Genomic DNA, 12,339 nt, shown 5'->3' with positions numbered 1-12,339 from the left:
ATTCTCGGTGGTGATTTAGGCCTGGCTTGGGTGGGTCCAGCACGACAAAGGTGTGAATGGATTCAATGACATGTTCCCAACTTGTGGCCGGGGCGGGAGCGCCCACCTGCCACAGAACCAGAGTATTTCCATTATTTCCATTATAACGTTACAAATTACAGCCATCGCTTCTTTCCCACCTTTTGTTACACGAGCACAGAAACATCGATGTTTTTAGAATGTAAGAGGGAGGGAAAGGACCTTGAAAATGGGCAAAATGAAGAGAATGTCTCTCAAAAGCCATTTGCGTCCTGCTCGCCGTCCCCAAGCACCCTGTGCTGCAGCCCCAGGCCGCTCTGCTCCCGCGACCTGTGGGTTCGTAACAAACAGCTACCGCAACACCTTCCTGCTGCAAGAGCCGAACATGAACGCTGGGGGTTTATTTCGGCGTCCAGCCCCCGCGCCCTGGACGTGGGTGCGAAACGCTGCTTCGGAGCTCAACTCACCTTCATTAGCACGTGTGGGGTTTCTCGTCTCTGGAGATAATTACAGCACGATGGGAGAACCGGCCCCCGAAATTCCACGTAAGGGCCGCGACGTGGAGCGGGAGTCCTGCGGAAATCCATGACGCGTTCAGGAGCGGAGGCACAACTGCAGCTGGAGCCCGGCTCTGACTGCGCACCTCCGAGTCTGAGCCAAGCTCGAGCTCATCACGCTGGTTTAAGGCAGGTGTGAGCAGGGTTCAAGCAAACCGATGCAACATTGTGCTGAGACACCGGTTGCAGTCAGTGGAAAGGCCAGAGCAGCCAAAACCTCTCCAGAGACTCCTCAAGACCTCCAGCTCTGCTCCTGGTGCATTTTCTGCAGGAGGGTGAACCCACCTTAATCCCAGCCCAACTTCACATGTGTCCCGCGTGGGTCTAACGAGAACTCCTGCCCGCGGCCGCTCCCCCGCGCTGCCGCCTTCAAGCACCGGCACATTGGTTTATTTTGGCCCTAAATGACGTTCTGTGTTTCACCTGCGATGTTTTCCCTTCCTGCCCCAACTTCTATCCCAGTGCTGCACCAAAAGGGATGCGAGGAATCATTTAACAGAGATTCAGTCAAAACGGGTTATTTAATGGGACTCAAGATATACAGACAACAAGCAAAGAGCGTCTCGTGCGCATCAGCTCCGCCGCACACGGCGCCCGGGCCAGGATTGTTCACGGGACCAAACCCGCGCGGTGGGACGGGGTTGGTGCCGCTTCCCCACAGGCTCCGGTTCCAGTTCCGCGCGTTCTGAGCCGCGTCTGCGAGAAGACGAGCAGGGTTCTGCGGTTCGGGCCCGTCCTGGGCCGCCGGGCAGCGCTCCTGTGCCCGCTGAGGATCCGGCGCTCGGGAGCTCTGGGGCAGCCGGGGCTCCTCCGGGATTCACCGCCGGCTGCTGGAGCGCGGCGGCGCCGGGGCGCCCTCGGGGCCGCGGAACCCAGCGGCCGTCACCTCCTCCAGGAAGCTGCCGAGCAAGGACACAGGGACAATTTTCACTCATCCACACACAAAATAACCACAGACTGAATGGTTTGGGTTGGAAAAACCCCTCGAGATCAAGTCCAATCATTAACCCACCCCTGGCACTAAACGTGGCCCTGAGAACCATATCTGTGTGTTTTAACCCCTGCAGGATGGTGACTCCAGCACTGCCCTGGGCAGCCTGTTCCAACGCCCACAGCCCTTTGGGGAGAAATCACCCAAATTTCCACCCTCAGCCTCCCCTGTGCAACTCGAGGCCGCTCCACATCACACTTGTGCTCCAGCCCCTTCACATCCTCACTCCTCGTGACCGATCATCGCTGAACTCCAGCCCGACTGAGCGCGGCTCCCGCGGGCTCAGCTCAGCAGCTGCCGGCGCCGGCAGCTCCGTGGCCCCGCTAACAAAGCCCGGAAGCCTCCAGCGGCCCAGTTTGGTTTGTGCTCCCCCCTCAGCTTCCTGAGCGACGAGGGCAGGAAGGGGCTGCTGGAAACTCCTGCGGGGCGTCCGCGCCTCTGCCAGCGCTGGACACGGCCCCTCGGCATCGCCCTCCGTGCCCAGCCTCCCTAAACCCGGCTTAAAGCAATCCCGAGCGCACAGAAACTTCTGGGAGCCACCCGGTCAGATCTCAAGAAGTTTAAGCCAGTAAAACACTCAAAGCCGCGCTCGAGCTGCACCGCAGCCCCTCTGCGTGATTCCCCAAGGACGCTGCAGGATTGTGGCGGCTCGAGCCCGGGAAGCGGCCGATCCTCCTGCACGGGACGGCGCAGCCTCCAAAAGCCGATTCCGGCCGGTCCTGCGGTTCCGCTCTGTGCACACACCAACCTGGTGGCTTCTACCCCGACCGCGCGTGTTCTTCACCACCAACGCTTTACAGCATCGGCTTACAGCGTATTCACCGGAAACGCCGACTTCTCCTTCGCAGACACGGGTTAAATCTACAGCTCCACCAGCTCCAGAGGCTTGTTTGCCTCTTTGTGAAAAATAAAACTAACTCGCTCTGGCTGTCCCTTAAGCCCGGCCTAAGCACGGCTGCTGAGCCCAACTGGAGCGGGAGCGGGAAGAACAATGAAAACCAGGGATTAATGCGCTTACTGGGGCATTACCAGCCAAATCGCCTTGTTTATTGTGACATATCGACCCTAATCCGGCAAAAATCAGCAGCGGTTCATTAAAGGGAGGCCGGGGATTAGCGGGGAGTCGGGACACGGGCAGGTCTGGGGCTCTGGGCTGAAACTGCTCTGATTTCACTCTCCATTCCTCCACTGTCCCGTGGAAAGGCCTCGAGATCCCCCACTCAAAAATTGGGAAGCTCTCTCATTCCTTTTCCCCCACTTCACTGAAATGCAGATTTTGAGGCGGCATCCTCATTTCTCCCTAAATAGTTCAAAGGCTGCACCAAAACGCTGGAGCCCCAACGAGCTGACCTGACTCGTTACGGCGCAGCCCTGGAGCTGCCGCCGAGTGTCCCTGTTCTGTCCCCAAACAGTGCCGGGTTTTGCCGAATCGCTGCAGCGACGTGCGGGGCTGGATGCTGCCAAAAGGTGGAACAGGAATGTCGGGAAATGTCAAAACCCGCCTCAAAACGTGAGGTTCCGGTGGCCTGCGAGCCTGGTTTGGTTCTGGGGTCCTTGCAAGGTGACGGTTTATTGTGCTTCCCTCGTCTTCTCCGTCCGAAAGCGGCTGCATGGCCAGCGATCTCTTGTCTTCCTGTTTCTGGGCTTGGCTGAACAGGATTCAGCTCAGAGGCCACTTGGGGAGCAGGAGCTCGACAAGCTGGGTAATTTGGGCCGGAATCGCTCGATATGTGGGCTAATCCAGACTTGCCTTTGTAACCCAGTTCGCCGGCGCAATTTGTGCTCACAGCACTTTTCCAATAATCTGATATTAAACTAAAGCAGCAGCCAAATTTCAAGGAAATGGGGCATTTTTCTGAGCAACGAGGAGCTGCTGAATTTTGGGACAACTCCTGCGCTTGTGGAGCCTGAAGGTCCTTCAGGGTGCGGGAAGGAAGGGCAGAAGCGCAGGGATTTATAAACCCTGCCCCTGCGCCCAGTGAGACGCGCGTCGGACCCCAGCGGGAGCCTGGGCAGCCCGCGGAGCCCCGCGCCCTCACCTCCGCGTGTTGTGGATGGTGGTGCCGCCCAGCACGATGCGCACGCCCGCGGTGCTGCGGTTCAGGTTGTACACAGTCAGCGCCTCCTCGTACGTGGCTCCTCCGATGATGAAAACAATGATGTCCTGGGGCCTAAAACAACACAACGGTGAGACGGGATCAGACGACACCCGCAAGGACCATCCCGCACCGCTACAGCTCCTCTCCCAAACCACCTCATTTTTGTGACGTTCTCGGCTCAACACTAACGGTAAATGGCTTTTTGTCTCCCTGAACGTTGCCACAAGTGCTAACGGGCCGTGAGAGCCGCCTCAGCGACACCCCCGCGCCGCAGCACTGATGTTTAATGCATGACGGAGCCGCTGCCGCGCTGGGAAACTCCCAGGGTGCCGGAGTCAAACGAGGACGCGCGCGGCGCCGCGCAGGCGTCGCTGCTCACAGTCACGGGGGTCTGCGCCTCCAGTTAAACCCCGGCGGCTCCGCTCCCTCGCCCGCCCAGGGACACAGGACAGTACAGGATGGGGAGTGGGGGAGAGGGGGGAAAAAGAGGGGAAAAGGAGAGTTGTGCAGAACTTGAGCTGAAAGGTGCGGATCGCGTCGCGCCTGAGGGGCCGTGTCTCCACACAATTCATTTCCCGTTGCCGTCTCAAACCAGAGACTTGCTGCAGAGCTGGAATTCACCCGCCTGCGATACCCAGCACAAAGATGGGACATGGGATAGAGGAACCCAGGAGGAAGGACAACGCGTGGAACGGGGAGCTCAGGCCTGCGCTGGGCTGCAGAATGAACTGGAAACGCCTCCGAGGTGAGAAAACTTCCTGCGCGGACATTATAGTGAATATCGCACAGTGGGGATCGCTGGGTACCAGCAATATGGCACAGAATATACTTCTTTTCGCTTTGATATTACTCCTGCCTTTCTTGCAGGATTTAAGCCTGGCTTAGGGGAGCGAGGGCAGAACTGCAGCCTCTCCCAAAGCCTCCGGCGTTTACCCTGCGGAGTTCAACCAGAGCAGAAAGCAAAAGCACGCAGAGGAGAAAGGACACCGGGGAGGACACGGGGAGGACACGGGGAGGACATGGAGAGGACACGGAGACCTGGCTGTTCTCAGCGAGCGCCCAGGGATCAGCACTTGGAGCAGAACGAGTCATTTCCGAAGCAGAAGCCCCAGCGCGGTGGGAGCGGCGGCTCCACACACCGCCCCGACCCCCCCGTACCTGTCGCGGAGCGTGCTGGGCCCCAGGTAGGGGAACTGGCTGTCCCGGAGCTTCCCCTTGATGAGCTGGTCCAGCGTCTCGTGCAGCAGCGGCTGGTGCTGCGTGTACACGTTCTCAACGCCCTGTGGGCCAGAGCGGCTCCGGTTACGGGTTAATCCAGCACAGCGGCCGGACAGAGAATCGGCAAAGACACATCAGAAAGCGGCAGCGTCTGATGGATCCATGACGCACTAAAGTCCAGATTTAGAGGGGCTTTTCAGCAGCTAACCCCTTTGTTTTCAGTAAGAATTATGGCCTAAAAACCCAGTGTATGGATTATTAAACTGCTGACAGCCGTGACACAAGTGATTCTGACCAGAACCATGGTTACCTCAGCCGTGGCAGGTGCGTACCTTCAGTCCTTTGAGGAACTGTTTGGTGATGGCTACGGCGTCCTTGGGACTGAACAGCTCGCTGCCCCGGACCCGTTTCCCTCCATATTCCACAACGGCGGACACGAGCTGGACGGACAGAGGAGAACAGACCGAGAGCGTCCTTAACCCGGACAGCAGCTGCTGCGGCTCAGCCCGGCGCGGCAGAGACCACCGAGGAGCCGGGAACACCGGCCCAACGCAGATACTGTGGCCAAGGGGCCACCAGCGCCCTGGTTGTACCCCCTGGTGCAGCTGCAGCTCTGCTGCACTCAGCCCTTCCAACATCACCGATTTTGGAAATGGAAATTAATTACGCTTCTTACAATAAGACCTGCAGGCACCAGCCGAGCTCAGGGCGCTGCGCACCAGGTGAGTCCCACACAAACCCGCCGGCTCCCAGACCGCCCGCCCGGGTACCTTTCGGTATCTGTCGGCCACGCCGCGGTTGCGGAGCTCGCTGAGCAGCCCGGGGAGGCTGTTGCTGCTGTGCCGCTCGTAGTGCAGCGCGTAGAGCATCACCAGCCGCGCCGCGTCCAGCTCCGTCACCCGCGGGTTCTGCAGCAGCCGCCGCACGTTCTGCGGACACACACACCCCTCTAAACACCGCGGAGCAGAGGAACACCGACCCCGCGACAGCACCGCGAGAGAACGAGACTGTGGCGCAAGAAACCGGAGCGCGATGGAGCGCGAGCTGCTTTTGGGAGTTCCCGACCCAATTCCGCTGGCTGTTTTTAAGCTTGGGCTCCTGGAGCAAACACCAACTCTAAACCCTGCCCTTCCTTCCCAAGCCGGGCCCAGCCTGCCCGCAGGGTCCATCCTCAGACTGACTGTCAGAAACAAACAGCGAGGACAACGACACAAATTCCATCGAAGCCTCGGGAACCTTTGGATGTGAGAAGGGGAGGAGCGAGTGTCAACCGCTTGGAAGCGAAGGAAGAAAGGAATTAAAGTCTGAAAAGAAAGATTACTGGAGGTAAATACAGAAATGTGCAGTTATCACTTCTAATGTGGAGATTGTTACTTTTGCTGCTGAAGAGAAAATGATCCCATCGTTGTAAGTCCCCAAGAAGCCGCCTGTTGAAGTGCAGCCCCTTTCCCGAGAGGTCTGATCCGCGGCACACGCCACAGCACGATGGAACTGCTTGTGCAAACTGAAAACGAGCCGTGTCAGAGCTCCTCGGGACAACAAAACCCCCCGTTTCCTCTGCAGCCTCCCGGCCGCTGCGCCGAGTCAGAGCAGAGATGATGGAGCTGGGAGAGCAAACGCTGCCCGACCTCCCAGCACGGGCGGGCACCACCATCCAGCTGCGAGACCGCGCTGCGACGGCGCCGGGGTTATTCACACCCATCCAGCTCCACCTGCCGCCATCTGTTTACACATGACACAGGATCAGCCCCTGGTTTGAGGAGGAGCAGCGGGGTTCCCGTTGTGAGCGGGAACGCACCCGCGCGGCCGGACCGGCGAGGAGACGTTTGCCGGCAGTTCTGCTCCCGCGCTGCGGGAACGCGGCAAACAGCAAAACCATTGTCTGCAAGAGGGCCGGGATTCCAAGCCCTTCACCTCCCGGGGCTCCGGGACTGCGTCAGGATTCCGAGCGGCCGAAATGGCCCGTACCCGAGACCAACAACCGCTCGGGTGACATCAGCCGGAGGACAATTCCGCCTTTATCTGGTGCTCTGCCTCATTCTTTACTGTCTCTGTGCCATCGGGGAGCAGCCCGGGGCAGCGCGGCTCACGGACACTGATCTCTCGCCTCAAAAGGCGCCAGTTTCAGGGTTTTGCCAGGGGTGCTCAGCTGCGGTCCATCCTACGGACACCCCGCAGCCCAACACAAGCCTCTGTCGGGCTTTCCCAGCCCTCTTGCCACAGAAATCTTGGCTTTCTGAGGCCTTCCATTGTTTTTTATTTAAAAAAAATGTAAAAAAAGGTGAAAGTCAGCTCAATGAATTTCAAAAATCTAATGGATTCCATTTCCTCCCCCCAGCAAACACGAGACCCCGCACAGGGCTCCCGGTTCTTTCTGCTGTCGCAGGAGCCCACGGAGCGCGCAGGACGCAGAACGCTGCCTCGGGAAACGCAAAGACAACTCACAGAGACGCTTCTCAAGCCCGTTATTAACGATGATTCATCCCCATCTGAACCAAACGGGGAGGAGAATCATCCACCACGTCCCGTCGCAGCCCCGTGGGACGTGTGCGCAACTCCCACGGGCTCCAGCACCGCCGGGGGCGCCCGGGGCCAAACCAGCCGCGTTTACACAAAACCCAGGGCCAGATCAAGCGCGAGGTACCTGGAGGGCGCTGGAATGGTCGTTCTGACAGGCCAGCTCCTGCTCCACCTCCGACACCTCCAGCAGGTTGCGCTCGGCGACCAGGCGCGACAGCTCGCCCACCACCGTCACGTGCTTGGACACCGTGCCCGACATCTTCCGGAACTGCGGGTAGTTCTCCACGAACGCCTGCGGACACCGAGAACACATCAATCCACGCGCAGCCGCGCAAGCGGGAGCACGGACAGCGGCACCGCGGCCCCGGGAGCCCGGAGGACTCCTCAGTTACTGCTATTTCTGGAGGAGCTTTTGATTGATTCTTAAAGAATAAATCCAAATCTCCAAAGACATCACCAGGATTCTTTAAATCCAAACCAACAGCCTGTTCTGCGCTGCTGCCAAGTGCCCCAGCTCAGATCTAGAGTCCATATTGGACTGAGCTCTGCACTTAAACCAGAGCTTAACAGCTCAGCTCCTGGGCTCTGGGATTGCTGCCGGCTCCGCGCGGTGGTTACGGAGCGAGCAGGTTTCAGAGTGTGCTGCAGCGCTGCCCAACCCAGGCGCTCGTTACGGAACCACCCTGACGAACAGAGGCTCCTGCTCCGCAGAACCAGCGCGGCACCGAGCCGTGACCGGCTGGTACCGGCGGTGGGACACGAGTGTGCTCTGCGCTGCCCGCGGCGCACGGGCTGCAAACGCCCCGGTCACCCCTGCACCGTGCGCACCTTCATATCCGCGATGGACTCCAGCTTCTGCTGCTCCTTGGGCTTCCTCCTCTGGAAATCCTCCATCAGGTTCTTGATGTTGCTGCCGATCTCCGCGAAGTTCAGGTACATGTTCTGCGGGGAGCGAGAGAGCAAGCGCGTCCGTTCCACGGCGACTGTTCACGCCGCCACCGCGATGCTCACCGCGAAGTTCTGAGGTGGCAAAGCCCAGCGAGCTCGGTCCCGCCCAGACACGTACGTTGGCGTAGAACTCGTCGTTCTCGGCCGACAGAACCACCTCGCGCAGGTCCTTGCTGATCCCCGGCACCCGCGACAGGTCAATGCGGTTGTTGTTGATCCCCAGCAGCTCGTGGACCATCGCCTGGTACGTCCACTAACGAGCGTGGCGAAAGAGGAGAGAAAATCGTCACCTCAGTGAGAAATCACCAGATTTCAGGCTGTGACTCAAGCAGAGGGCAGGTCAGGGGAGGTTCTCAGGGCCGCGGTTCAGTGCCAGCGTGAACGGTTGGACTCGATGGTCCTAAAGGTCTTGTCCAGATTATTCACCTGGTTCAGCAGGGGGGTGATGGCGTCGTCAGAGCGATCCAGGATGAGCAGCAACGGGGGAACCTCCGTGCGCCGGAAGTCGAACAGCTCGTACTCCTTAGTGATCACTTGCTGCCGAGAAAAGGAAACGTTAGAGACAGAGACACAGAGACAGCGATAGAGAGAGATAGAGACAGAGACAGAGATAGACCTGGGAAATGTTTCCTCTTAGTATGGATACAAGTGAACAAAAAGTGAAGAGCTGGTGGAAATAAGTTGCGCTGCTGTATTAATTGATGCTGCTAATGAAGAAATAATAATCTGCTCTCCAAAGGCACCGGTAACCTACTGCAATTTATGACGCTCATGGGAAATAGGGTTTCTCACCCGCTCTTTGGTTGGGAGCGGAGAGGAGGGATGGGGCTCACCCAGAACTAAAGGGCAGGATTGCACGAATCGCCTGGCAAAGGGTATTTCCCTCTGACGGATCAACACGTAACACGCTAAAGCGGCTCGACGCAGGCTGCGGATCAACACGTAACACGCTAAAGCGGCTCGACGCAGGCTGCGGAGCGGAGCGCGGGTCCGGCCGTACCTTGACGCACTCGGCCAGGCGCCTGGCGGGCTCGGACGAGAGCTGGTAGCGGATCATGGGGCACTTCTTGAGGGACAGGAGCAGCGCGGTCAGCCCCTGCGTGCTCCTGGCCAGCTGCGCCGGGTCCCAGAGCCGGCCCTGCGCACAAACCGCCCGTCACCTCCGCTCCCACCGCTGCGAGTCCTGCAGCCCCAGAGCAACGCGGCGGCGGAAGGACCCCGCGCTGCGCTCCGCGGAAGGAGCAGCTCCCCGCCGCACCCGCTTTGCTGCGCCTGCTGCTCCGGTCACCCCAAAACAAGGCGCTTTTTGCACCTTTTTTCATACCTGGCAGCAGCCCAAGAGGTTGAGAGAGAACACGTGTGGATTCACCGCGATGTAATCGCCGTAGAACTCCTGCCAAGAAGCGACAGCCGACGGTGACGTGTGGCCCCGCGGCAGCCGCATTTACACCCAAATCACACCCGACTGCTTCTCCTGCCTCCCCCTGACCCTCTCGAATCCCCACACTTGCGCTCACAACTCTACCAGGTGTGTTTTTCCAGCACAAAGCTCCATCAACACCACAAATGAAGAAAAGGGCAGAGCCGGCAGCGGCTCTGACAACCAGAGGGCACCAAAACACAGGAGATTTCCTTTCTTTTACTTTTTAATCATCTCTTCTTCTCCCAGAACCAGAGTCCTCCCCCTACCAAGTTTAATGGCTTGTACGTTGGCTTTGCTGGTGTTTTGGGGTTAGACCTACTGAAAATATTGAGAATTCACCTGAACTTCAGCCACGACTTCCTGCTCGTCGGCCTCGGCCAGCGCCTTCACGTCGCTCTTGCTGATCACGTTGCTGAAATCTGAGAGAAAATACCAGGCGAAGCAAAGTCGCGCTCTGAGAGCGCCACAAAGCACCAGCCCGGGCGCACTCCGGGGTGTTAATGCGCTAGAACCGAGGCGCTGAGGAGCTGAGCACCGCCAGAGCGCCGCTGCTCCGGCAGAGCGGCAATGACATCTAGAGGCCGCTTCGCTCATTCCCACGACCTCCCCACGCGGCGCCCGAGCACGAGATTTGGTCGTTCTGCTTCATTTCCCAAACCACAGAGCGTTCTGTGGCACGAGAAGCAGCCGCCGGATGCGCCAGCCGCCGCGCAGGGTCCCGTCGACCCTGCCGTGGGAAGCTCCCAAACCCCATCTCTGAACCGTCCACCTTCCAAACCTGCGCCAGCTGCTCACCCTGAGCGCCCCAGTTTCCTCCCCCAGCGCTCACCTTCTTGGAGCCCTAAAACCCCAGGGATGTTCAGGGCTGAGCCACATCCGAGCAACGCAGATTTACCGTGTTGCTGTGTAAAGATCTCTTACGACCTGCTTTGGTTTGATTATCTTACAGGTATCGACCCTCTGTTGAAGGAGTTTGGTGACGCAGGGACTGGAAGCCCCCGTTGCCAGGGGCTCGCGCGGCTGCGGCAGCTCCCAGCGCCCACGTCTGCGCCTTCTGCTCAGCGCCAGGCCGGTCTCTGGCAAGCTGGACTTACGGACAGAGCAGGACGTACTCACAGATAAAGTAGGTGCTGTACTTCGGCCTCCGCAGCTCCTGGATGAGGAGCTCCACGTTCTCCTGCGCAGAAACAGCGCGGGGGGAGCAGTTTTAAAAATGTGGAATAAGAAAGGTTTGGAGTGACCTGCACCCCCTTGACATGGAATTATAGATCCATAGAATTGTTCTGGTTGGAAAAGAGCTTTAGGATTGAGTCTAACGGCCCAATGCCGGCACTGACCCTGTCCCTGGGAACCTCATCTGTGTGTATCCAACCCCCCGGGATGGCGACTCCAGCGCTGCCCTGGGCAGCCTGTTCCAACACCCACAGCCCTTTGGGGAGAAATCACCCCAAATTTCCCCCCTCAGCCCCTCCCCAGCCCCGTTCCCTCCTCCCAACCCGCTGCAGCTCCTCCAGCTCCTCCTTGTCCGGAGGGTCCCAAACCCGCCCCAGGACGGTTTGTTCTCCCAGAGCCCCGCGCAGGGCCGGTCCTGTCCCGGTCCCGCCGGCCGCGCGGAGCCGGTACAGCCAGCGCCGGTGGCCCCGGCCGCGCGGAGCCGGTACAGCCAGCGCCGGCGGCCCTGGGCGCACGGGGCCGGTTCAACCGGGGCGCCGGTGGCCCTGCCCACGAACTCCCCGGCAGCGCGTCCCCTCCCGCGCCCCGTACCTTGGTGGGCCGCAGGAAGCAAATGGCCTTGAGGTGCTTCATGGGCTCCCGGTGCGGCGCGTCCAGGCGCTCGAACAGGTAGACCTCCCGCTGCAGGATCTCGGACTGCGTGTACACCACGCTCACCGCGCCGGTCTGCGGGGAGGCGCGTCAGCGGGGGCGTCAGCGGGCCCGCCCGCCGCCCGCCGCCCGCCGCTCACCGTCTCCCGGTCCATCAGCAGAACCTTCATGCCGGGCCCGCTGTCCTCGATCATCCTGGACACGTACTGCCGGACGGCCAGCACGGCGTTCATCGCGGCGGCTCGGCGCGGCCCGGCCCCGCCCGCCGCGGGGCACGCCGGGAGCTGCAGTCCGCAGCGGCCGCGGGGCACGCCGGGAGCTGCAGTCCGCAGCGGCAGCGCGGCCGGGGCGGGGCTCAGCGCGGGACTACAGCCCCCGGCGTGCCCCGCGGCAACACCCGCCCGGCGGCGCGACCGCACCCCCGTGGCTCGGCCCCGCCCCTTCCGGAACCGCCCAGGGGTTGGCCCCGCCCCCAGCTACTGAAACCGCCTTTTCTCACCCCAAAAGACCCCAAAGCCCCTTTTCTACCCGCAAAAGACTCCAAACCCCTTTCTCTGCCTCCAAAAGGCCCCAAGCTCCCTTTTCTGCCCCCCAAAAGCCCCCAAAGCCCCTGGCAGCTCAGATGAAATAACTAATGAAACAAACGCTGGATCTCTGGGGAGAAGGCGGGAGGGCGGGAGGCGTTCGAACCCGGCTCTAAGGCCGGAGCTCGGGAGGGGGAAGGGGAACCCGGAGCCGATC

General features: G+C 60.2%; 1 protein-coding gene across 3 annotated transcripts; it reads right to left on the bottom strand.

The window, feature by feature from the left end:
• Positions 1-1,077: 1,077 nt before the first annotated feature.
• Positions 1,078-11,877, bottom strand: VPS45 (vacuolar protein sorting 45 homolog). Of its 3 annotated transcripts, none has more exons than XM_082073334.1 (15): positions 11,739-11,877; positions 11,539-11,673; positions 10,891-10,951; positions 10,114-10,193; positions 9,676-9,744; positions 9,352-9,489; positions 8,778-8,888; positions 8,470-8,604; positions 8,232-8,345; positions 7,528-7,695; positions 5,654-5,812; positions 5,216-5,323; positions 4,824-4,945; positions 3,606-3,737; positions 1,078-1,474 (listed from the first exon to the last, which is right to left on the bottom strand). In XM_082073334.1, the coding sequence occupies exons 1-15, from the start codon at positions 11,829-11,831 to the stop codon at positions 1,393-1,395; spliced, it is 1,707 nt and encodes a 568-aa protein (XP_081929460.1). In that variant the 5' UTR covers positions 11,832-11,877; the 3' UTR covers positions 1,078-1,392. The 3 variants fall into 3 exon arrangements, with proteins under 3 accessions (XP_081929460.1, XP_081929461.1, XP_081929462.1); XM_082073335.1 differs by having other exon boundaries at positions 11,539-11,643; XM_082073336.1 differs by lacking the exon at positions 5,654-5,812.
• Between the last annotated feature and the right edge of the window lie 462 nt (positions 11,878-12,339).

Source organism: Streptopelia decaocto, assembly GCF_964273445.1.
Source record: "Streptopelia decaocto genome assembly, chromosome: 26".
In the NCBI taxonomy this organism is placed as follows: domain Eukaryota; kingdom Metazoa; phylum Chordata; class Aves; order Columbiformes; family Columbidae; genus Streptopelia; species Streptopelia decaocto.
This window is presented reverse-complemented; position numbering and strand designations above follow the sequence as displayed.